The sequence below is a fragment of the Tachysurus vachellii genome, chromosome 15, assembly GCF_030014155.1.
Source record: "Tachysurus vachellii isolate PV-2020 chromosome 15, HZAU_Pvac_v1, whole genome shotgun sequence".
In the NCBI taxonomy this organism is placed as follows: Eukaryota; Metazoa; Chordata; class Actinopteri; order Siluriformes; family Bagridae; genus Tachysurus; species Tachysurus vachellii.
The window spans coordinates 3,758,699-3,783,542 of NC_083474.1; the positions used below are offsets into that span (position 1 = coordinate 3,758,699).

A 24,844-nucleotide genomic window follows, 5' to 3' on the forward strand; every position below is an offset into this window, starting at 1 on the left:
GTGAGTTTATAATACTATAATAAAAAAAAATAAAAAATTAATGTTAATTGAGTAATCCAACTGCATACTAAAGTGGGGACACCGCCTGATGGGGTCGATTTGTTTATGTGTTCACAGAACTAGTGTTATGGATGAGGTGCCCTTGAGCAAGGCATCGAACCCTCCGAACTGCTCCCCGGGCACCGCAGCATAAATGGATGCCCACTGCTCCGGGTGTGTGTTCATTGCAAGGGCGTCGATTTGGGTAGGGACTGTAGGGACATGTCCCTACCAATATCCAGGGAACACTCAATTGTCCCTAGCAATAATTCAACCAAGCCTATATATATATATTAGGGATTAGCGAGTAGAGCATTATCTGTATCTGTTTCTGTTAACCATATGAATTATCTGTATCTGTATCTGTACTCGGAGTGGGTGGGGCCTAACCCGGAAGTACGTGGGGCTTTAACCTGTAATAATTAATTTGTGATATTTATAACACTAGCTTACTACCTTTATGTTTTTATGAAATACAGCAAAAACGTGTCAGACACTCAGTGTCTGGTTACTGGTTAGAGACAGCTGAAGGTTTAAAAAAGAAAAAATCTCCGACAGGCAGAGACGCAATGCGAGTCGCATTCTACCAAGCAAGCACCACGTCTGAACGAACCCACGTTTACCAGAACTCTACTGGTTAGTAAGTACGTATTATTAACGTTACAACCCGAAGTAAAAAGCTGAAGAAACCCTAAACGTTAACGGAAAAGACCCGCGAACCCGAGTGACTGAGGGAGAGACAGAGAGCTGTTGTGTGTGTGACTGTGAGTGAGCAGAGCGAAACACAGCAACACAATACATCTGTATGTGTGTAGGGGAGGGGCGCTGTGACTAGCCTATCACTGTAGGGGAGGGGCGCTGTGACTAGCCTATCACTGTAGGGGAGGGGCGCTGTGACTAGCCTATCACTGTAGGGGAGGGGCGCTGTGACTAGCCTATCACTGTAGGGGAGGGGCGCTGTGACTAGCCTATCACTGTAGGGGAGGGGCGCTGTGACTAGCCTATCACAGAACACTGACACAATCAGCTACCCAATGATGATTTTCATTCAATCCGAGCACAGATATTGACTCGTATTACTCGTATAATACTCGTACTCGGCAGAAGTGCTTTATCCGTACCGGATACTCGTTTCAGCCGAGTATCCGGCTCATCTCTAATATATATATACATAACCACTGATGTCCGTGTCTTGTGTCTTGTGCTTTTTTACTTATTTCATTTATCCAGGAATCATTAAATAAGATAAAAAATATTTTACAACGGCGTTCTGTAAAAAATAGCGCAACTTGTGGAACACAAACGTTTAACAGATTTACCTCCTGCAATGAATCCCGCCTCTGTAACTCACCTCTCTAAAAGTATTGGCCTTTGCCTTTTTTGAGTCCTGCCTCTCTAACCCACGTCGCTGTTTGATTGGCTTTGTCTTTCTCGCTAATGTGTTGAGGTAGGAGGCTGCACCAGTGTCAAATAAATTATGTCCCCACCAATGTCAAAATCAAACTTAGGCCCTTGGTTTATTGTGTTTGTGTGTTCACTGCTGTGTGTGTGCACTTTGGATGGGTTAAACGCAGAGAACAAATTCTGAGTATGGGTCACCTTATTTAGCTGTATGTCACGTCACTTTTTTTATGGATGAGCTGTTTTCAATATGTCTTCTTTAAAAGGCTATGACTGTTGTGTTATTATATTAATTACTTAATGTGTGTGTGTTTAAATAATCACCACATTTCAATTTCATTACATACATTTTTATTTTTGTTTTTTCTTTCCTTTTAATGATTTTTTCACATGACTTAACGGACTTTCTAAAATGTCTAATAAGGTCTTTGATTAAACTCGTGATCACTGTTTGATTTAAAGATCGGTTTCATGAGTTGAACTTTAGCTTTTATCGAGTCGGAAAAGATTTTTTATAAAACCGTTTGGAGAAATAGACTTACCGTGTATTTCTCCCTTCGAAGCTGGAAAAAGGATGAATTGCTTCAGAAAGGTTGTGAAAAGCGTTTTTAATAAAGTTTTGAAACGGAGCGGTGTGTGTTCAAGAGCGGTTCAGTGTGTGTTTGTGTTTGAGTGTGTTTGAGTTTGTTTGTGTTTGTTTGTGTTTGTGTTTGTATTTTAAAAAAGGACGCGGCGGTGTCCATGGTACTGAATCTCTAAATCACGTGACACACGAGAAGTTCACTCTGTTAGTCATAAAGACAGTGACCCATTTAAATGTAGCCTCAGATACTACAGAAAAGAGAACATATCAATAAATGTAAATGTAAAACAACTTAACAGCATTTCATGCTGCCCTTATCCCTGAGTAGAGGGATGTTTTCCACTTATGATTTAGAAGCAGGGTTTAGAACTGATTTATTTATTGTTTTTAGTGTGAAATTTTCTATCTGAACAATTTCCAAGCAGACGGCATTACTGTTATTATATAACTGAGCGCACAGGTGTTCATTTCTGTGCTCATTTCTTAGCATTGGTAAGCAGACCGTAATAACAGAGGAATATACAATAGGTTCATGGTTCACAAGCAGGGTAGTTGTATGTGTGGGCTGGTGATATTGCTCTTGCTGTTAGTGTTAGCCTGCGGTCACACTAGAAATAGGCGGAAAGAAACTTTTTGCGAGTGAAATGGAAGGTACCAGAAGGCTCTGGCCATATACTACCAGTAAAAAACGAGGGATAACAAAAGTTTATGCAATGTTCTTAATTATACATCACTTTTATTTTGCAAGTCACAGTTTTGAATTATAGAAGCGTTATATGTTTTAATGTCGTTGCTGCTGCAGATTACCGTTAGCCGTGGATAGTGTCTTTTGTACTGAAAAATAACTCATTGGATTTATTCAATTCAGTTATGGACATTGGTTTACTGGTATATTTATATTCGATTAGCACAAGTACTTTGTGTACATATAAAATTATTAAAATTTGACCTAATAAAGTAATTTAAATGTGTTGATCATTTTACCCCAGCACTCTTTATTCCAACTAATCTGATGCCTTTTATTCCAAAATTTCAGCCTAATTCAATGAGTATGAATTATTTTGTAGGAAATTTCTTTCACTTTGTTGGAAACAAAAAGGTATGTGGAAGTGTCCATAGTCTTTTCCAGGGGATAAATACTACTATGTTTCTCCAGTAAGCAGGAACGTATGGTAAGAAGAGTCAAGTCAAGTCAAGTCAAGTCAAGAAGCTTTTATTGTCATTTCAACCATATATAGCTGTTGCAGTACACAGTGAAACGAGACAACGTTTCTCCAGGATCATGGTGCTACATAAAACAAAGACAGAACTAAGGACTTAGTAAGTAGTCCTAGATACATAAAGTGCAACTGTGCAACCTGGTGTAAACTGTGCAAGACAAGAAAACAGACAGACATGACAGTGCGGGACAAAAGACTGTGCAAACAAAAAATACAAGACAATACACAAAAGACAATAAAAAATAACGGTTTTATGGATTGTGCCTGGAGAACTAAAGCACAGCTTTAGTTCAGATCAGTCAGTCACAGATCAGTCAGGCTATGGGCGGCAGGTAGTAATGGATGAGTACTTTTCAGTAAGGTGAAAGCATCTGATTCTTTAGGAATTTGAAAGGAAACTGAAAATGATCAAGAAATTCTTTGTGAAAAAAAAAACAGTCAAACCAATTTTGAAAGAATATGGACTTATTTTTGTAAAGAACAGTACAGTTGTGCTTAAATATCAATGTCCTGAATGCTATCTTATTTATGATGTAGGTCACTGAAATGCCTTTTTAATATACAACTTGCTCCTCAATTATATAAAAAATTACCGGCACATCTGTTTGATTTGATTGTTTGTAATTACTCAGTGTGGCCGTTAGAGGGAGTAATAGTTCATCATTCTGCAATATTTACACACATCTGTGTTATAGAACACGTCGAAGTCGAAACACACCGGTTGCTTGTAATTCCTCGGTGTGGCCGTTAGAGGGAGAGATAGTTCATTCTGAGATATTTACCGGCACAGCTGTGGTAGAAGAAGTCGAAGTCGTAACACCCGGCTGCGCTAGTTTATTTGGGATTGTCGGATAAATCTTCTGTAATTTTTTTTTGCAATAATGGAGGAGTCAAAGAATAAAGATAAAACCCAACCAGAAAAAACGGACGAGAAGAATAAACAACCCGCGGGAAAGGATAAAGAAAAGAAAGAGGAGCAGGAGCTGGTGAGCTTGAACACTTTTTACCTTAGTCACTGCGTTAGCATTAGCATTAGAGTTAGCGTTATCATTAGCGGTTAGCATTAGCATTAATTCTCCGGCCAGATACTAATTACCTCTTTATTTTCTACACAGTGGAACGGCGCATGCTGTAGAGCAGCTAACATTTATACTTTACAAGTAGTGATTTTGTGGAACAGTGAATTATTTACGATGTAAGTTTTATGCTAAACAAGCTAGCGGTCCTTTGTTTATTTTACGTCCACATGATGAAACTCCACTAAATAATTAGAGTTATTTTGTTATCTGTATCAAAAAGCCGTCTGTGAATCGTAGATTGTTCAAAGTTAAATGACAACCAGTTTATTAGCATGACTATCTAGCTGACTAGCGTTGTTGTTTTTTTCCACACCCGTATTACGCCGAACCTCGTTATCGTTACTGCTATTGGCTGGGTGCGGGTATTGATTGACATCTTTCAGTAAATCAGCCAATCAGACAGCGGGAGGCGGGTTTTGTCGCAAGCCCATGCAGCTAGCATGAAGCGCTAGTCTTAGAGTTGAGGTTTCAAGACAGAAGCCACTTATTAGCCGGCATTAACACCATAAATGAACACCGTTCTGCTTAGTTTTTGTAGGAATAAGTACTGAATTAATGACACGACAGTGTTTTTTTTTTCACTTTTTAGCTCTAATTCGCATTGTTGATGTATTAATCAAGAACAATTCAGGCGTTCATCACTGTGTTGTGTGTTAATTATTGACATTTGTTCAGTCAGAGGAGGACAAGCAGCTGCAGGAGGAGTTGGAACTGATGGTGGAGAGATTGAGTGTAAGTTTATTAGTTATCATCTACATATTATATTTTACTGTTAATCACATTTACAACATCAACGAAATGAAAAACTGACTTTATTATTGTTGAGTTTGGGTTAAAAATGTTTGTGTTTCTAAACATTTATATATGCAACTTTAATCGTTAAAGAAGTTTGATGTTTATTCTTCTTATTCATCTTTGGTCTCGGGCCAATCGTCCTGAATCTTTAAGATTCGTTATGGAGTCACGATCCCATAGAATCGTTAGAGCTCGTGGTCGACTGGTGGATTTGAACCATTTCCAAAACAGCTGGTTGTTTGGAAAATGTTCTGTAGCAGAGCCGATTCACACAGAGTGAATCCCGTTGTCCAGTTTTCTAAACTAGCTCTGGCTCAGCTTTGGTAAAAACTCAACTGTCAGACACATTAAAATAAGTTATTTAGCTGAAGAAAGCTCATCTGACCAGAGAATAGATACAGGGCGAAAGACTTTAGGTCAGAAAGGAGAGAGTTTTCACAAATATTAATAGATTTTTCATTTTATTTCCTCGTTCTGGTCTGATTAGCAAACTGAAATGACTTGATTTAAAAAGAAAAAAAAAAGAAAGAAAGTTATCAACCATAACAAGAACTGTTAATGATAACAGGCAGCACCATGAACACATGAAGCCTCAGTTTTCTACTTTGGCTTCATGTGTTCATGGTGCTGACACAAATAACCATGAAGCATTTTTAACTGATTTGTTGTAGCACGATTCAGATTTTTTTTTTAAGCTGACAGGGGAGTTATACTAGACAATAATTAACCAGCATTTAATGTTTTTTTAAAACATATTTCGCACTGAAACCTTCACACGAGCAATTGTGTGTGTGAGATCGTCTTTTTCTCATGCTTGTTCTTCTCCTTGCTCTGTGTCTCAGGAGGAGGATGTGTCTCTCCACCACCCTGCGCTTGAGGAGCTGCGTCGCCAGATCCGTTCCTCCACCACGTCCATGACCTCAGTGCCCAAACCGCTCAAGTTCCTGCGGCCACACTACAGCAAACTCAAAGAGATCTACGAGGCTATGACACCTGGAGAGAACAAGGTGTGTTTGTGTTTGTGTGTGTGTTTGTGTGTGTGTTTGTGTGTGTGTTTGTGTGTGTATGAGCACCCCAGCATGTCAATACTTTAGGCACTTACGTCTCAATACTTTAGGCACTGAAGATACAATTCAATAAACTTCTCCTTTACAGAACAGCACCGATTATACCTTAATGTTTCCATGCCATCCGTCTCTGTGAATGAGCTGTTACTATAGAAACAATGATAGATGTTAGAACGAGCGCATTAACATCCAGTTGCTGTTATAGAACATGAATCAGTTAAGCCGTCTGTGTGTGCTCTCAGCGCTTCTGTGCTGACGTGGTGTCTGTGTTGGCCATGACGATGAGCGGCGAGAGAGAGTGCCTGAAGTACCGCCTGCTCGGCTCACAGGAGGAACTCGCATCCTGGGGCCACGAATACGTCAGGTACTGAACCTCACATACAGGCTGCTATAGAAATAAAACAAGTAAACTCTTCAGATATGATAAGTGTGTTTGTGTGTGTAGGCACCTGGCAGGTGAGGTAGCTAAAGAGTGGCAGGAGCTGGAGGAAGGAGACAAGGTGCAGCAGGAGACTTTGTTGAAGCTGGTGAAGGAGATTGTTCCTTACAACATGGCGCACAACGCTGAGCACGAGGCCTGCGACCTGCTGATGGAGATCGAGAGGCTTGACATGCTCGAAACATATATCGACGATAACGCCTATGCCAAGGTCTGCCTTTACCTCACCAGGTGAGTGTCTCTGTCTTTCCTACACAAATGCGCACACACACATAATCTCTGTCATTCTTCTGTAGCATAAACCCACATTTTCAATCCCACCAGCTGTGTGAGCTACGTTCCCGAGCCGGAGAACTCGGCCCTGCTCAAGTGTGCGCTAAACATTTTCCGCAAGTTCAACCGTTACCCAGAAGCCCTCAGGCTGGCGCTGATGCTCAATGATGTTGAGCTGGTGGAGAACATCTTCACCTCCTGCAAAGACATGTAAGCACGTACACCCACACAATCTTGCCTTTTAATCTTGATGGATCCCAAAAAGTTGGGATGTTTAGGCTTAACTTAATCTCGTGTTTAATCTAAAGGTTTTAAATTGGTTTAAACTTTTGGCACCTTGTGTGTAGTGTGGTTCAGAAGGAGATGGCGTTCATGCTGGGTCGACACGGCATGTTCCTGGAGCTGAACGAGGATGTGGAGGACTACGAGGACCTGACAGAGATCATGTCCAACGTGCAGCTCAACAGCAACTTCCTCGCCCTCGCACGTGAGGTGTGTTTATTTTCTGCAACCATCTTTTTTCCACCATTATTTTGTGCAACAAATTTTAAATTTTTTTTCCTCTTGTCATTTTTACACAGCTGGACATCATGGAGCCCAAAGTGCCAGATGACATTTACAAAACTCACCTGGAGAACAACAGTAAGACTTTCTTTCTTTCTTTCTTTCTTTCTTTCTTTCTTGCCTCTTCACTCAAATCTGTGAAAGAACTTGAAATTCTTTAGGCTACATGTTTTCTTTGCCACTTCAGAATTCACTGCTCAATTTATTAAAATGAAAACGCCCTTTAATGCAGATAAAGACTGATTTGTGTGTATATTTTGCTCTCTCACTCTCTCAGGATTCTGTGGCAGCGGCTCTCAGGTGGACTCCGCCCGCATGAACCTCGCCTCCTCGTTCGTAAACGGCTTTGTTAACGCAGCATTCGGACAGGACAAACTGCTCACTGAGGACGGCAACAAGTGGCTGTACAAGAACAAAGACCACGGTGAGAGAGACACACACAACTGCTTGATAGGTTTTGACCTATTTGTTCTCCCTGTTTAGTTGGAGACAGTAAGCACCTCCAGTGCCACGTCCCCACCTCACACTACAGATACCTGGCTGATGGTTTACATTAGATGAGGGTCAGTGTGCTGAAATGATGTCACATAGACAGACATTCTCCTGCATACAGCTGGACCACAAGACAATGTATTATCCACATTATGGAAACCAATCTAGATCAGAATATTCTTTTTTTTTTCTTTTAATTATCATGATTTTATTTATTTATATATATATACACACACGTATATAATTTTTCTTAGTGTAGACTGCGTGAAAGCAGGTGGAATAGCAGGTGCTGATGTTGATGTTTGTGCGGAAGTTTGTTTAATTGTTTGTTTGATTGGTTGTTGTTATGGGGTTGGCCAGACTAATGTGTGTGTGTGTGTGTGCAGGAATGCTGAGTGCTGCTGCATCTCTGGGTATGATCCTGCTGTGGGATGTGGACGGTGGTCTCACTCAGATTGACAAGTATCTCTACTCCTCAGAGGACTACATTAAGGTACACACACAGGCTTAGATCTTTCAGCAAATAATCATGTCCTTCTTAGAAAAAAAACCTCAGTGTTTTATGTTGGATTCTCTGTAGTCCGGGGCTTTACTGGCATGTGGTATTGTCAACTCTGGAGTTCGTAACGAGTGTGACCCTGCTCTTGCCCTCCTCTCTGACTATGTCCTACACAACAGCAACGTCATGAGGATAGGAGCCATCTTTGGGTAACGCCCTCGTACACCAAGATTTAATGTTTAATATATAGCCATTTTGGATAAACCTGGTTTCAGCTTGTGTCGAGATTCTGTGGTCTGATTGCAGAGATTAAGCTTTGACCCTCTGTCTTTACCCAGACTGGGTCTGGCCTATGCAGGATCTAACAGAGAAGACGTTCTGTCGCTGCTTCTGCCCGTCATGGGAGACTCAAAATCCAGCATGGAGGTATGATCATCACATAGAGACCAAATGTACAATAACATGTGACTGTAATTAATAGTTTATGTGTGTGTGTGTGTGATTAGGTGGCAGGTGTGACTGCTCTGGCTTGTGGTATGATCGCCGTGGGCTCGTGTAACGGTGATGTTACCTCCACCGTCCTCCAGACCATCATGGAGAAGAGCGAGCAGGAGCTTAAGGACACGTATGCACGCTGGCTTCCCCTGGGCCTCGGGCTTAACCACCTCGGTAAAAAGGACAGCGACTCATAGGACTGTAACAAATGTACACAGAATGGGGATGTTGAATTTTTAGGATAATGTCTCTATATAGCTCAAAGTCTAAAAATGAGGTCTGTTTGGGTCCCGACACGAATTTGGTTTACATTAACTTGGAAGCGGAGGCTGTTTTGCTGTTTGTGTTCAGTGTTCCTAAAACGAACCACACTGGCAAGAACCGACAGGACTGAATTCAGACACAATTATTGCTGCATGTGTAACAATAAACATAGAAAGTAACCAGTAAATAGATATATGATGGTGTATATTTGTGTGTAGGAAAGGGCGAGGCGATCGAGACCACTCTGGCAGCATTACAGGTTGTCCCAGAGCCTTTCCGCAGCTTCGCCAACACACTCGTGGACGTCTGTGCTTATGCAGGTATGTTTTAGACCCCCAAAAACGTCCCAAAAGAACAACAATGTACACAGCCTGAGTCACACGAAGACCCAAAACATTTTGCTTCATGTTGCCTTTCTGCACTCACTCACAGGTTCGGGGAACGTCCTAAAGGTTCAGCAGCTGTTGCACATTTGTAGTGAACACTATGATACCAAGGACAAAGAGGACGACAAGGACAAGAAGGACAAAAAAGATAAGGAGAAGAAAGAAAACACAGCAGATATGGGCTCACACCAGGTGTGTGTGAGAGAGAGAGAGAGAGAGAGAGAATGATATTTAAATCCTTGTCATATTTATTAAGGAAGATTTTGAGAGAAGTGTTCAATCTTTTTACACTCTGCTGCTTGTGATTCAGGGTGTGGCCGTGCTTGGTATTGCACTCATTGCCATGGGAGAGGAAATTGGTTCGGAGATGGCACTCCGCACATTTGGTCACCTGGTTAGTCCTTTAAAACTTATTACGTTGTTAGACTTACATCAAGATAGCCTAGTGGTTAAGCTGTTGGGCTACCTATCGGAAGGTTGTGAGTTTGATTCCTATGTCCACCAGGTTCCCACTGCTGGGCCCCTGAGCAAGGCCCTTAACCCTCAATTGCTCAGTTGTATAAAAATGAGATTTAAAATAAAGTAAGTCGCTCTGGATAAGGGCGTCTGCTAAATGCTGTAAATGTAAATAAAACAAATATAAATCTTCCTGCATATTTGTTAAATGTTGTTTTTATGCTCCAACTTAAATATCCCCTCCCCTCTGCATCTGTCTAGCTGCGGTACGGCGAGCCCACCCTGCGCAGAGCGGTCCCATTAGCATTAGCGCTCATCTCCGTGTCCAACCCCAGACTCAACATCCTGGACACGCTCAGCAAGTTCTCTCATGACGCTGACCCCGAGGTCTCGCATAACTCCATCTTTGCCATGGGCATGGTGGGCAGCGGTGAGTGGAACGTGTGTGTGTGTGTGTGTTTGTGTGTGTGCATGACGCCTATATTGTAACATGTTTAAATATACAGTATTTCAACTCTACAATGTCAGGTCATCTCTTAAACGTCCTGTTCATGTGACACAGCGCAAACTTTGAGTTTTATTATTTCTTTATTTAAACCTTAGGTACCAACAACGCTCGTCTAGCAGCCATGCTTCGTCAGCTGGCTCAGTACCACGCCAAGGACCCCAACAACCTGTTCATGGTCCGACTCGCTCAGGTAAAATCCGATGACGTTACTGCAGCGATTAGTTCTCCTAACAGTACCTCACTGAGTAGTTTCTTCCTTTTACACCCTTCATCACCTCAGCAGGCTTTCTTTATTCTCTTTACTAAACGAAACAAAACACCGGAACAGCAAAGTGTCTCTGTATTGTTGCAGTATAGTTTTACTGACGTGTGTGTGTGTGTACAAATGCAGGGATTGACACATCTGGGTAAAGGGACGCTGACGTTGTGTCCGTATCACAGCGATAGGCAGCTCATGAGTCAGGTGGCGGTGGCCGGACTCCTCACGGTCCTAGTGTCCTTCCTGGATGTGAAAAACAGTAAGAGTGCAGCTCAGTTGATCTGTATAAATATGCTGAATCGAACACTGATTAAACTTCTACAACTGTTTATGCTTTTATATTTTTGCCCTTTATTCTGCAGTTATTTTGGGAAAGTCTCACTATGTCCTGTACGGCCTTGTAGCAGCGATGCAGCCTCGTATGCTCGTCACATTCGATGAGGAGCTTCGGCCTCTACCTGTATCCGTCCGTGTGGGACAGGTGCGTGTTTGTGTGTCACAAAGTTGCTATAATTATACCCTAGTTTCACACTAGCAGGTGACAAGCCACTTGTACTTTGTACCAAATTTGTGTCTTGTTTTCAGTTCGGTGACACGCTCGACTTCATATTAGCATCATAAACTCTCCAGAGGAACCAGTTATCTCTGCTGCTTGTAAACGTGTCTTAAATGAGAGGAAACTTCAGTTCTTATTTATTTTAGTACAACTTAATAACTTAATAGAAATGCAGACTACATAGGATTGATCTGAGGAATTCTTACAGTGGCTTGGACCTGACGCAGACTTGATTAGAATAATATTTAGAAAATCTTGATTCAGATCTGTGCCAAGGCTGTATTTACAGCTCTGCGTCGCTGAACTATATATAAACTTTCCTTTCACTTATGTCAATAAGCGTTAACCTGTCAGTTGTTGGTGTGAACGCAGGATTAGCATTAAGTCATAAAAATTCCAGTGTGTACCAATTTCTCAGGATCTGATCTGTGTAATGTCTGAATATCAGTTCACATCTGTGTTTTTTGTTTGTTTGTTTAATCTCCAGGCTGTTGATGTGGTGGGACAGGCAGGCAAACCCAAAGCCATCACTGGTTTTCAGACACACACCACGCCAGTGCTGCTGGCGCACGGAGAGAGAGCCGAGCTGGCTACAGAAGAGTATATCCCGGTTACGCCCATCCTCGAGGGCTTCGTCATCCTGCGTAAAAACCCCAATTTCGATGCCTAGACACACACACACACACAGACATAAACAGCGTTACTTTCACACTCGTACTCGGGACCTTGACTGCATCATGTTCTGATCCACGATGGGTGACTTTATCACAACACAACATCGTTTCCTTTGTTGTTTGTTAGTTTTTTTTTAAATATATCATAACAAACATGTTTATTCAGCTCTGGTTAATTATTTTGCCCCATTTTGTTGGTTTTGTTATGTTTTACTGAATGTTATGATGTGAAAAATAAATGAAAAAATGTGGTCAGTAAATTGTGGACATTTCATTTTTATTTCACCATACTGAATAAACACACACAATTTCAGGTTCAGAAACAAAATGGCTAAAAAAAAGCAAACTTAGAAGTTAGAACACGCAGCAGTGCTTACATGGCACCCGAGAACTGATTAAACAAACTGATTAAACTCTCAAATCACCTTATTCTTGTCTTTTATTGAGTAATGCTGACTTTTTTTTTTATTTATTAAAAGCCAATCCTGCAGCCTTCAATCATATGTGCAAGATGCATCAGTTTTCCAGATTTTATGATGAGGCCTGTTTGAGAAACAGCTCTGACAGCAGGCACAGTGGATGGTTTTTAATGTCACTGTGCATAACAAAACTTATTAAAAGAGGGATGTTTAGACTCTGATGTATCTGCTGTCTAGTGGTCGTCATTTCAGTCATAAGATTAAAAACTATGCAATCGGTTGAATTTTTAGTACCTTATGTTGCAAAATGGCAATAAAATACTCATCCCCAAAATATCACATTTAATTAGCTAATGTTAATGTTATTTTCACAGTTTGGGCTGTTTTGTTACTACTGCTACATTCCAAACAACTCCAATAAATGCATAAATAAACGATCTGTCTGCTGGATCGTATCCTAACTGATAAAATGTCAACTCGAAGATAAGCAAATGTTACTGAGTGGTAATGACAAGCCAGGATGTATTATAATTTTTTTTTTTATTATTTATTTGTTTGATTGATTGTTTATTATTATTATTATTATTATTATTATTATTATTATTATTATTATTATTATTAATTGTTTTATTTATTTATGTATTTATTTGCTTAAAAGCAGTTCAAAAAATAACTAAACAAAAAAAAACACTGGAATATTTGTTCTGTTAACTTATTCTATACTTTTGGGCAAAATTTGTCTTTCTTTATATCTGTTTTACTTCATTAAACTTACAACACTAAAAAAGTCTAAGAGATCTGTACTAAATAGATTTGCTATCGCTTTTAAATTAATTAAAAAAAATAATTGTTTTTATTGATTTATGCTTCACAGGGGGGAAAAAGACAGTCATTGAATTAAATTTTTTTTTTATAAATAAATGTTTTTAATGACCTGTAATAAATAAATAAATAAACATAAATAAACTAATAATAAATGAACATAACAAATAATAAATAAACAAAAAATAAATAAACACACACATATACAATACACTATATATATATATATATATATATATATATATATATATATATATATATATATATATATATATATATATATATATACGTATATATATATATATATATATATATGTATATATATATATATATATATATATGTATATATATATATATATATATATTATTGGTTAATGCATCAGTTAGTTGCACAGTGCCAACGTGCCTGCTTCTTTGTCATGTGACACGGAATTCCTAGTCTGATTAAACCGGATGTTGTATGTACCGGCTTCCGGAAGGAGGAATCAGTCTGTCCGGTCTACGGACTGAAGGAGAAAGGTAAAGCCTGCCCTCTCTACAATGTTGTTATTATTTGTGTTTTTACCTTTTATTATTATTATTATTATTATTATTATTATTATTTGTAATTCTGAATGTAATCATTTTAAGTTGAGGTTGTATATTATTTGTGTTTTGCGTCTCATTTGTAGAGAAACTTATTTACTAGAAATGAATAATTATTATTATTATGAGCACGCGCTGTGTGTGTGTGTGTGTGTGTGTGTGTGTGTGTGTGTGTGTGTGTGTGTGTGTGTGTGTGTGTGTGTGTGTGTGTGTGTGTGTGTGTATTTTCTCAGGACATAAACATATTGACTATAAAATAAAAGGATATAATTCTACACAAATTCTACACAAAGTTAAAGGCTAAAGTTAATTTATTACTCCTTAAAAGTCTATAATCACCACTTTTAAACTGTTTTACCGTAAATAATGAAAATAAATTCGGTTTATTGGCCTCATTGGGGCTTTTTGACGTATATAGAGAATGAATCATCTAATAATAGTTGAGTAATCAGTACGACGGATCATTATTATTATGATGATTATTATGATTGACAATTTTTTGTACTTTTTTTTTTTTCTTTTATTTTTAAATACTTTAGATTCGTGCAGATCTGTTTGGCTTGAAATTCTAACTAGATAATAACCCAATAACCCATGAAGGAATATTAGTATTAGAGGAAAAACAAGAAGGACCGACTAAACAAACATTAACCAAACAACTTTTTTATTATTAAAGGCTTTTAATTCAGTTCCACATGGTCATATTTCTAACATACGGTCACTTTATTTATCTCTTTGTTTAATACCTGCATTAACTACATCACTGTACTTGTGTATACAATATAAGCAAAACACGACTATATGTTTTGTTGGTTTTTTCTCGGTTGTCATGGACATCATTCTCATAAATAATGCTTTATACACTAGTAGCTTTGTGGCTAATCCAGTGTCGATTAGCATAAACTCTTAAGTTTCAAACGCGTCCAAAATAAGCAACATTTTTATATCAAGTTTCAAACCAAATCAGTTTTGGTTCTGTTTAACTCGGTTTTACCGCCTCTACAGCTGTCACCTTTAACATTTAAGTCTAAATGTGTTTTATTTACATAAAACCTAAAGCTAACTGACGAAGCTATTCCACCCCTATTAATAGCTATCTAGCTAACTTAGTTATTAGAGTTAGCCCTTAGCTCGTCTATTTTGCTTTATTTATGGCTTGTTTTCAGTGACGTTGCTGCAGAATGAAGTTGTCTCTCCATGATATTTCAGTTTTATGTTACTCTACTGCACTTTTTTTGGCTTTTCTCAGGATGACACGTCGACAAGTTTAACGTTAACCCCGAATTCAAGGCCATAATTCCAGGCTTTCTCGCTAATAAATATTTTCTGACACATTAGCGGTTAAAACGAGGCTGTTCTAATATACCGTGGTACCGGTTAAGGAATAACATTGTGTAGTTACTGGCACACAATGACACGTAATATTTTACGAACACAGATTTGTTGTTTGGTTATTCTGTAGCCTTGCGACTAGCGGTGAATCGTTTGTTGAATCGGTTCTTTTTAGGAGTCGAGTAAATCGGTTCACAAGTTCACAAATTGTATCAACATGTTTGTGGCTTTTTGTATATTGGTATAATAATTAACCGTACAACAATATGTTATTTGTTTTAAAGCAAATAACATTTCACGTTCTAAAGATGCTTTATTTCACATGGTGTGAATGTATATATTATATAATTTGTTTAATTTCTAAGACATGCAAATCGAATAATCAGTAAAAGAACAAGTTTGCAAAAAATGTATTTTGTATGTCTGACCTTTATTATGCTTCCACTTTGTGTAGTCTGTACATGTACAGTTTGAAATGGGAATTTTTATCTTTTATGGCTCTTAAAATTCAAAGTTGGACTTCACTGATCTATACATATTAAATGTTAAAAAAATTGCATTTTTTATTTACCATGAACAATCCATCTGTTCAAAGTGTGGTTCGTTTAAAACAAATCTAGATTATTCATTTACAAAATGGCAGAAATGAATTTGTACACAATAATCCCACCACAGTACAACGTTGAATCAGATATGATTGATTCTTTTCAAAAGATTCGGTTCCCTTACTAGAACAGATCGACTCTGCCGGCTTTCAACCTGCGCGTGGTTTAGCTGAGCGTGAGCCTGGTCACGTGGCCATCTCATGTCTTCCTTCTATTTCATTCTTCTGTGGTTCTCTCTGAGTCTGTTTCTTACTTCCTTTCATTACTTTTGGCTATTTAATAATACGCTGCTAAATTCTGTCTTCTGTTTTTTTTTCTGTTCTCTTATAAACTCATATTAAAATCATTTCTCTCATGATTGTGGTCCCTGGGGGCAGAAAATTAAAAACAACAAATTAAACAGGAAAAGCATGAGTTGTGAAGAAGAATGGATAAAAAAAAACGGCTGACTTCTGCGTCTGACAGACCCTCTTTTTGATTTTTTTCTAAATACGTTTTCTCCACAGAAAGAGACGATTAAAAGCAAGCATAAATAATGCATATCAAAAAAGATGATCCATTATAAGCTTCCGCCTGCTTGATAGGGAGGTTTATGAAATTCTGAGTCACGTGATTAATAAAAACCAAAAAACAGTAATAGTCATTTGTAATGTGTTTGATTTAAAACAAAATAAAATCATGATTTTTTTTTTCCCCTGATTATCAATTTATCATGATTTTTGTTTTGTGCGTAAATAAACACTTTGGGTAATAAAAAATAAAAGGTAGAGCAAAATAACTCATGGTCTTTGCCTGCACATCAAAACCTCACATTTTACCTTTTTTGATGGTGATTGCATTACAGAAACAGAGTTTGTTAGCGTTCATTAGAACAGATTACTGTCAAGTGACACGTGAACGCTCATGTCGGTGTCTCCTCTATGGATCCAAAGGTCTCATCAGTGCACAAAGTGTTCTTCTACCATTTCCCAAGCAGCCCCACATGTGATTTGAGTCACGTGTGTGTGTGTGTTTTTCCAAAGTATATTTTGACATTACGTAATGCTCCGGTGGCTGCTGATGTACTCAGATAATTACTGAATCTGATCTCATAAAACTGAGTTGTCATCACGCTGAATTGCGTTAACGATCACACAATCTTAAGGCATTGTTTTCCCTAGGTGATTAGCTAGCTTTATTGTCCTAAAGGGAAATAAAATGAGTGGCCAGATGTCTCAGATATAAACTGTTTTGTTTAATATATTTGTGTTTCATTTCTTTTTTTTCTCTTTCTGAAGAATTTTTCAGTAGGTGACTGAGCTTGACCTGGACGTGAATCCAGATGAAATGAATAAAGTACCAGGACCCCCGTCCTCCTCCCCACTCCCTGCACCCTCCCCTAACCTGCCCCAGGTAAAGAGGATACCAGTAAGGTTACCTGTGTTGATGTCTTATGATAGAATTAATCTAATATACAGGTGCATCTCAATAAGAATGTTGTAGAAAAGTTCATGGACTGAAGTACTTTTAATTGTGATGATTTTGGCTCACATTTAACAAAACCCACCAATTCACTATCTCAAAACATTAGAATATGGTGACATGCCAATCATCTAATCAACTCAAAACACCTGCAAAGGTTTCCTGAGCCATCAAAATGGTCTCTCAATTTGGTTCACTAGGCTACACAATCAGAGGAAGACTGTGATCTGACGGTTGTCCAGAAGACAACCATTGACACCCTTCACAAAGAGGGTAAGCCACAGACATTCATTGCCAAAGATGCTGTTCACAGAGTGCTGTATCCAAGCATGTTAACAGAAAGTTGAGTGGAAGGAAAAAGTGTGGAAGAAAAAGATGCACAACAGACCGAGAGAACTGCAGCTTTGAGAGGCTTGTCAAGCAAAATCAAGAATTTGGGTGAACTTCACAAAGAATGGACTGAGGCTGGGTTCAAGACATCAAGAGCCACCACACACAGATGTGTTAAGGAATTTGACAGTTGTCGTATTCCTCTTGTTAAGCCACTCCTGAACCACAGACAACGTCAGAGGAGTCTTAGCTGGGCTAAGGAGAAGAACTGGACTGTTGCCCAGTGGTCCAAAGTCCTCTTTTCAGATGAGAGCAAGTTTTGTATTTCATTTGGAAACCAAGATCATAGAGTCTGGAGGAAGGGTGGAGAAGCTCATAGCCCAAGTTGCTTGAAGTCCAGGTTCCACAGTCTGTCATGATTTGGGGTGCAATGTCATCTCCTGGTGTTGGTCCACTGTGTTTTTTGAAAACCAAAGTCACAGCACCCGTTTACCAAGAATGTTTAGAGCACTTCTGCTGAGCAGCTTTTTAAAGATGCTGATTTCATTTTCTAGCAGGATTTGGCACCTTCCCACATTACCAAAAGCACCAAAAGTTGGTTAAATGACCATGGTGTTGGTGTGTTTGACTGGCCAGTAAACTGAACCCCATAAAGAATCTATGGTTTATTGTCAAGAGGAAAATGAGAAACAAGAGACCAAAAAATGCAGATGAGCTGAAGCCCGCAGTCAAAGAAACCTGGGCTTCCAAACCACCTCAGCAGTGCCACAGACTGATCACCTCCATGCCACACTGAATTGAGGCAGTAATTAAAACAAAAGGAGCCCCAACCAAGTATTGAGTACATGTACAGTAAATGAACATACTTTCCAGAAGGCCAACAATTCACTAAAATTGTTTATTTTATCGGTCTTATGAAGTATTGTAATTTTTTGAGATAGTGAATTGGTGGGTTTTTGTTAAATGTGAGCCAAAATCATCACAATTAAACGTACCAAAGACTTAAACTACTTCAGTCTGTGTGTACTGAATTTATATAATACACAAGTTTCACCATTTGATTTGAATTACTGAAATAAATGAACTTTTCCATGACATTTTAATTTATTGAGATGCATCTGTAGATCTGGCCAGATGTTTCCTGACAGTTGTAAATAGATTAACATCATAACCTCATACTGCAGTGTAATCCACCTTTTTCTCATCCCCAGCCTAACTTCTCACCCACTCCTCCCCCATCTATGGTTTTTGCTACACCTACTCCTCCTCCAATGAACCCTACAGCCCAGACCCGACAGGTAGGTCACTGAAAACACCACAGGTGCTTTAAAGAATCATTTACATTGTCAGGTGCATTAACAAATCAATCAAAAAATTAGGTGCATTAAAGAATTAATTAATTCATTATTTGATTTACATAATCAGTTTAGAATAAATTGTATGCATTAAAGAATTGCTTAGCTGAACAGGTGAATTAAAGAATCAGGAACAGTATTTAATGAATTGGCGTTTCACATGCATTAAAACATCAAGCTCATTAAAGAATCTGTTAAAGATTAAAGTATCAGGTGTGTGAAAGAGTCAATTCAAGAATCGAATGCATTGAGTCAGTTAAATTAGTTAAGTAAAAAAAACATTTGTGTTTAAAAAATACGTTAAACCGAGTGCGTCAGAGAATCGTTCTTTGCATTGTTCACTGCGTTACGAAGTATTGTTTTTTAATATTTTTGGTGTTTGACAGAAAGCACAAACACCGGTCCATGAAAATGAAGCTCCATCTGCCTGTTACTTGTTATTGTGAACTCAATCTTGTGTTGGCTACATTGTTCTTTACAATAAACACAGAATGTCTCTGGGTGTATTTTAATCATGTGTGAACATCGATTATAAAATAATGTCTGTCTCTGTTTTAGCAGTTCTACCCTGTTCGGCCCGCATTACCCACAAACCCTGCCCGAGCCCAAGCAAGCTCCGCCCCCCGGCCCATCCCTCCACCACACGGGACACACACCCCTCACGTCTTCCAGCCAGGCTCCCAGATGATGATGATCCCAACGCAGTCAATCAGCTTTCCTAACTCACAGGGGCCCGCCTACTACATTCCCGGCCAGGTGAGTCCTGATCTCAATCCCTGTGTGTTTAATGCTAGAAAAACTAGTGTATCTTCTCAAAAAAAATTTATTTATTTAGTTCCCAATTGTGTGACTTCTGTAAAATGAGGAATAAGCATTCGGCCTATCAGGATTAGATCAATTTAAGCTGTTCAGAGGGTAACATAGACTTGGCTAAAGCTTATTATCTGAAGACAAATAAAACAATCTTAGATAAACTACATGAGGTGTAGGCTTAGGTAAAGTCTAACAATATTGAGAGAATATTTTCTGGTGCTAACCATTCTTATCCCTTTTTTTCTTTCAGTATCGCCCCTCATATGTTTCTCCTCAGCAGTATCAGGTTGCAGGTTCTCCAAACTTTTATCCTGGAAGCAGTCCTGCTGAGTACGGTGTGTACTCACGCGCGCGCACACACACACACACACACACATATATATCATCGCTGTCGGCGGAATCCTCGTATCTCCAAAACCGTTATTTTTCAGGAAATTTAAAAAACGCCGTACCTTACCTGCAGTGCACAGGGTTTAGTCCGCGTCGCAGTGGATTGTCTTGCGCTAAATTCCTGTCCTCAGACGAGCACCAGAACTAGCGGGGGTCAAGATTTTTTTTCTTTGAGCCCAGTGTTTTGAAGACATTTACCTCAGAAGACGTGTTGATTCGTTCCGACTCTTCTTGAGAAGAAATATGCCGTGAAGCTCTCCCGCGGAGTGAGGAAGAGGTGGACAGTTGAAGTGTCCAGTGGAGTTATGAGATTTGCGCTCAAGCTATTTTCAAGATTTGGTTAATAGATTGGTTAATAACCTGTAAAAATAAGACCCACGTGGGGACTGACCAATAGCATCGATATGTTAAATATGAAATTGACCAAATTTGGACATACGAGGTTTCCGCCTGACAGCGACTATATGCATACATATATATATATATATATATATATATATATATATATATATATATATATATATATATATATATATATATATATATATATATGCGCATATGCATATGCAGGAACATGCTAGCGTACAATTATGCAACAAATTAATAACTCGTTAAACTATTAGAACTATTAACTAACGTAGAACTATTTTGAAAAATCAGATGCATTCGGAATCACATTAAATGTTGTTATTGATATTTTTGAATTATTATTTGAATGTTAGTTTAATTCCTTTAATTCCTAGATGTTTGAATAGTATTTATTCATTAATACAGTGTTACAGTGAATGCAGACATTCTAAATGAATTATAACCTCATTTGTATGATCAATGTGATCACTTGATCTACCCTCCAGGCCACTAGCAGGTGCTGATGTTTTTTCTTCTCAAGATTTAAATTAAAGTAGTCAGTCATATGGCAGCCGGTATGATGAGAATGTAAATGCGTGCAGACTTTCACGTGGAGTTATTTTTATCAGGTTGCTGAGGGATGCATGCGTGCACACACACACACACACACACGCGCACACACAGCAGAAAATGCCAGCCCTCTCGTCTCTGAAGATCAAATCTCTCACTCCTGGTGGATCACTCTAGGACTTACTAAGACAGAGAGCAGGGAGAGAGGGAAAGAAGATCAGAGACAACTGGAATAGTTAGGATAGCTGTGAAAGTAATAGAGAGAGAGAGAGAGGAGAGGATGGGGAACAAAGCTTCCAGCAGCGTTACTAATGGTACGTCTCTGTGTCTGTCTTCTACTCGTTCACGTGTCCTCTCGCTTTCTCTTAGTCTTCTCCTCCTTTTCTCTGACTCGTATCTTAGGCTTTAGTTACTGGATATTTAGTAACTGGATATTTTCAACTAGCACTTCTTTCCTTATCTTTCGCATTTTAAAAAAAAAAACCACACCTTTGACACTTTTTCATTGTAACTTTGAACAAATGTTTTAAACTCATGGTATCTTAAGTATGTAACTTAGTGAGCCAGCATTAATGTATTCAATGTTAGAGATTTAAGCACTTATGTACGTCGGTCTGGATAAGGGCGTCTGCCAAATGCTGTAAATGTAGTTAAATCCTCTCCAAAAAATCTCTCTCCCTGTTTGTCTGTCTCCTCCTGTCTGTCTCGCTTGGTCTCACTTGTTTCATTCCGTGTCTGTCACACATATATACACACACACACACACACACTCTCTCTCTCTCCCTCCTTCCCTCCTTCTCTCCATGTGTGATTATGACTAAATATAGTCTTGAGTTTTTGCTGCTCCACACTGTGGCCTCCACTGCATCAGGTTGTTTGTGTTTGTGTCACAAAGAGAGAGAGAAATACATAGAGAAATTTATTTATTTATATATATATATATATATATAACAGTGTTGGTACATGTCATACTTTTTAATTTAAAAAAAAAAAAAAGGTATTTTCAAACTGGTAATTTTCCCAAATATTAAATATCAAAAACCACATGAAACTTTGTCGTAATACTTAAATTAAATCAAATTTCTTGTTAAACATGCAGATAAAGTTGTAAACGGGCAAACAAAAAGATTTAAACTGTTCCAGGCTGTATTTTTTTCCTTCTTGCTGGTGTAGTGTGGTATTGTAAAAGGTTTCTCTATTTATATGTTTAAAATAAACACATCTGACATCATGAATCTAATGAAACTTTAACAATGATTTATACACTTTGTTTAACCTCAGTGACCTGCAGTCTATTGAATATTCCGATGTTTGTTAAACATCCCATTCCAGCTGTTATGTTGTTGCTGATATAATAAACCCCACTCTTGTGGGAAAGGCTTTCCACTAGATTTTGGAGCGTGGCACTGGGGATTTGTGATTACTAATGCTCATCTGGCTGAATGAGGTTAGGAAGTGATAATGGGTAAGAAGGTCTTTGGAGCTGTCAGTGTTCCAGCTCATCCCAAATGTGTTTAGTTGGGTTGTGTACAGGACACTCGAGTTCTCACATTGTGCACAGGGGTATATGTTTGTGCTCTCACACAAACATTCTGTACAGTTGTGTGCTTGCATCTGTAGAGAGGGGTGCACACTTTTTTTTTTTTATATTATATATATAATATAAATATATAATATTAGTGTGTTCTGTGATTTAACTGTGCTGGAAATATGATTGTGCCCCAATTGTGTATACTGTGTTGTAGCTGGAGCTTACTACCCCGCTCAGCCCCAGTTCACGCCTCCTGTAGCCACGGCACCTGTCCTCATGAACCCCGCCCCCCAGCAACAACAAGCCCCGCCTCCTCCACAGCATGCAGGACCGGCCAAACGGGAACGCAAACAGGTGAGCATCTGTCATCCACTTCTGTTATGCTATACTGCACAACTTCTCTGCAAATGTGAAATTTGAAGTCTTTGATCTGTTGTAAATTTAATGTGCTAGTCTTTGATCTGTAGTAGTAAAAATGCTCTAGTCTTTTTTCTGTAGTCCATGGGGGTCCAGTGTTGGTGCAGGTTTTTTAATCCTACCAAGCAGAAGCCACAAATGAGTCGATTTAAAGCCAAGATTGAACCGACTGATTGAACAAGTGGAATCAGCTGTGGCTCCTGCTTGATTGGTATGTAAACCTGCACCCACACCTTTGCGGAAAAGATTGGACACATGCGCCAAACCTGGATCTGTAGTCATTTTAATGCTCCAGTCTTTGATCTGTAGTTAATTTAATGATCTAGTCTTTGATCTGTAGTTAATTTAATGCTCTAGTCTTTGATCTGTAGTTATTGTAATGCTCCAGTCTTTGATCTGTAGTTCTTGTAATGCTCCAGTCTTTGATCTGTAGTTATTATAATGCTCCAGTCTTTTGATCTGTAGTTAATTTTAATTCTCCAGTCTTTGATCTGTAGTTATTTTAATGCTCCAGTCTTTGATCTGTTGTAATTGTAACATGTCTTTGATCAATTGTCATTAATGCTCTAGTCTTTCATCTGTAGCAGTAACAATGCTTTAGTGTTTGATCTGTGGTATTAGTGTGTTAGTATTTGATCTGTAGTAGTAACAAAGCTCTAGTTATTGATCTGTAGTAATTCTACTCCAGTCTTTGAGCTCTGGTAATTTTACTAGCATCTGTAGTACTTTACCGGCGCTTGTCTATTATACGTTAGTCTTTTGTCTCTAGTATTCTTATTACTCCAGATGTTTTTAGACTCTTGTCTGCTGTAGTCTCTTACTGCCCTGAATGGCAAATCTCTGGTGAAATGGCCTGATTCGGTCAAGTTTAATAATGTTCTGCATGGTTGCCTGTTTATTTAAAATTCTTTAAAAGCACCAATGCAGTTTTTTAATCTCTTGGGCAAATGCTGCTTTACTTGTATGAATGTGGTGTTTATGGGGACGGACGTGCAGCTGGTAGACCTTTAACTGGGTGAACTTTGACCCACTGGACAATCACAAGCCTGCTCGCCATCCCCCCTCTGAATGCTGCCTGAAGCGTGTTATTGCAGCGGAACAAGAAGAGGGAGAAAGGAAGGTACACGAGAGTGACAGAACAGGGAGGAAAACTGGGGGGATAAAGTGTGTGTGTGTGTGCGGGGGGGGGTGTCAAGCTGTCATGACACTGCACAGTCATGCTACCATTATAGGCGTTTACTGTCTATGGTGTGTGTGTGTGTTTGAGAAGGACAAGTCAGCACAGCTCAGCAGCTCCACGTGGCTCGACTCCCTTTCCCGCCCACTCTCTGTCCCGGAAGGGGAATATCCTCCCCATATTTGCCTCTCTCCCTCTCTCTCTCTCTCTCTCTCTCTCTCTCTCTGTGTGTCTGTCTGTCTCTCACTCAGTGGGTGTGTACACATTCCATGGCACTCGTTTCACAAGACCTCTCTCTCCCGTTTTACACTCTGTCTAATTTTTCTCTGTGTGCGTGTCTGCGCCTGCGTGTGTGGTTGAGCATGTGAGAGAGCTTGAAGGCTTAGGGTGTGTGTGGTGTGTGTGTTATATATTTTGGTGAGGGCATGTGTGTGTACACAGTCGGGCTGCGTTTGGACTCTGGCTCGAGGACTAGACAGGCCTTCAGGCCTTTAGCGCAGCTAGCAAATGTGCTGGCTCATGCTTGTGTGTTTGTGAAAACTATTGCGTCAAGCTTTTCACACACTGGAGTTAGGTAAGATGAACAAACAGCTGCTGGATTTCTGTGTGTGTTTTAGCTTTTTCTCCGACTTTATCTAGA

At 39.1% G+C, this 24,844-nt stretch overlaps 2 protein-coding genes across 9 annotated transcripts in view; both read left to right on the forward strand.

Annotated features, from left to right (window-relative positions):
• LOC132857816 (eukaryotic translation initiation factor 4 gamma 1-like) overlaps positions 1-24,844 on the forward strand; it is a 796,411-nt gene that overhangs the window by 758,145 nt on the left and 13,422 nt on the right. For 4 of the 8 annotated variants that reach the window (XM_060887881.1, XM_060887885.1, XM_060887883.1 and 1 more), the window contains exons 1-6: positions 13,703-13,809; positions 17,090-17,204; positions 18,815-18,901; positions 19,517-19,714; positions 20,022-20,106; positions 22,825-22,964. In XM_060887881.1, coding sequence (XP_060743864.1) covers positions 17,139-17,204; positions 18,815-18,901; positions 19,517-19,714; positions 20,022-20,106; positions 22,825-22,964 — 576 coding nt within the window. In that variant the 5' untranslated portion in view covers positions 13,703-13,809; positions 17,090-17,138. Of the gene's footprint in view, positions 1-13,702; positions 13,810-17,089; positions 17,205-18,814; positions 18,902-19,516; positions 19,715-20,021; positions 20,107-21,267; positions 21,394-22,824; positions 22,965-24,243; positions 24,779-24,844 lie in introns of those variants that run through there. The other 4 variants (XM_060887884.1, XM_060887882.1, XM_060887887.1 and 1 more) reach the window with 4 other exon arrangements.
• On the forward strand, positions 4,026-12,309 carry psmd2 (proteasome 26S subunit ubiquitin receptor, non-ATPase 2). Its single transcript, XM_060888174.1, has 21 exons — positions 4,026-4,229; positions 4,998-5,054; positions 5,960-6,124; positions 6,427-6,548; positions 6,630-6,854; positions 6,948-7,106; positions 7,244-7,388; positions 7,478-7,538; positions 7,738-7,884; positions 8,339-8,445; positions 8,533-8,660; positions 8,790-8,877; positions 8,958-9,120; positions 9,429-9,530; positions 9,643-9,788; positions 9,907-9,990; positions 10,314-10,482; positions 10,656-10,750; positions 10,952-11,078; positions 11,182-11,300; positions 11,863-12,309. The coding sequence occupies exons 1-21, from the start codon at positions 4,125-4,127 to the stop codon at positions 12,043-12,045; spliced, it is 2,697 nt and encodes an 898-aa protein (XP_060744157.1). The 5' UTR covers positions 4,026-4,124; the 3' UTR covers positions 12,046-12,309.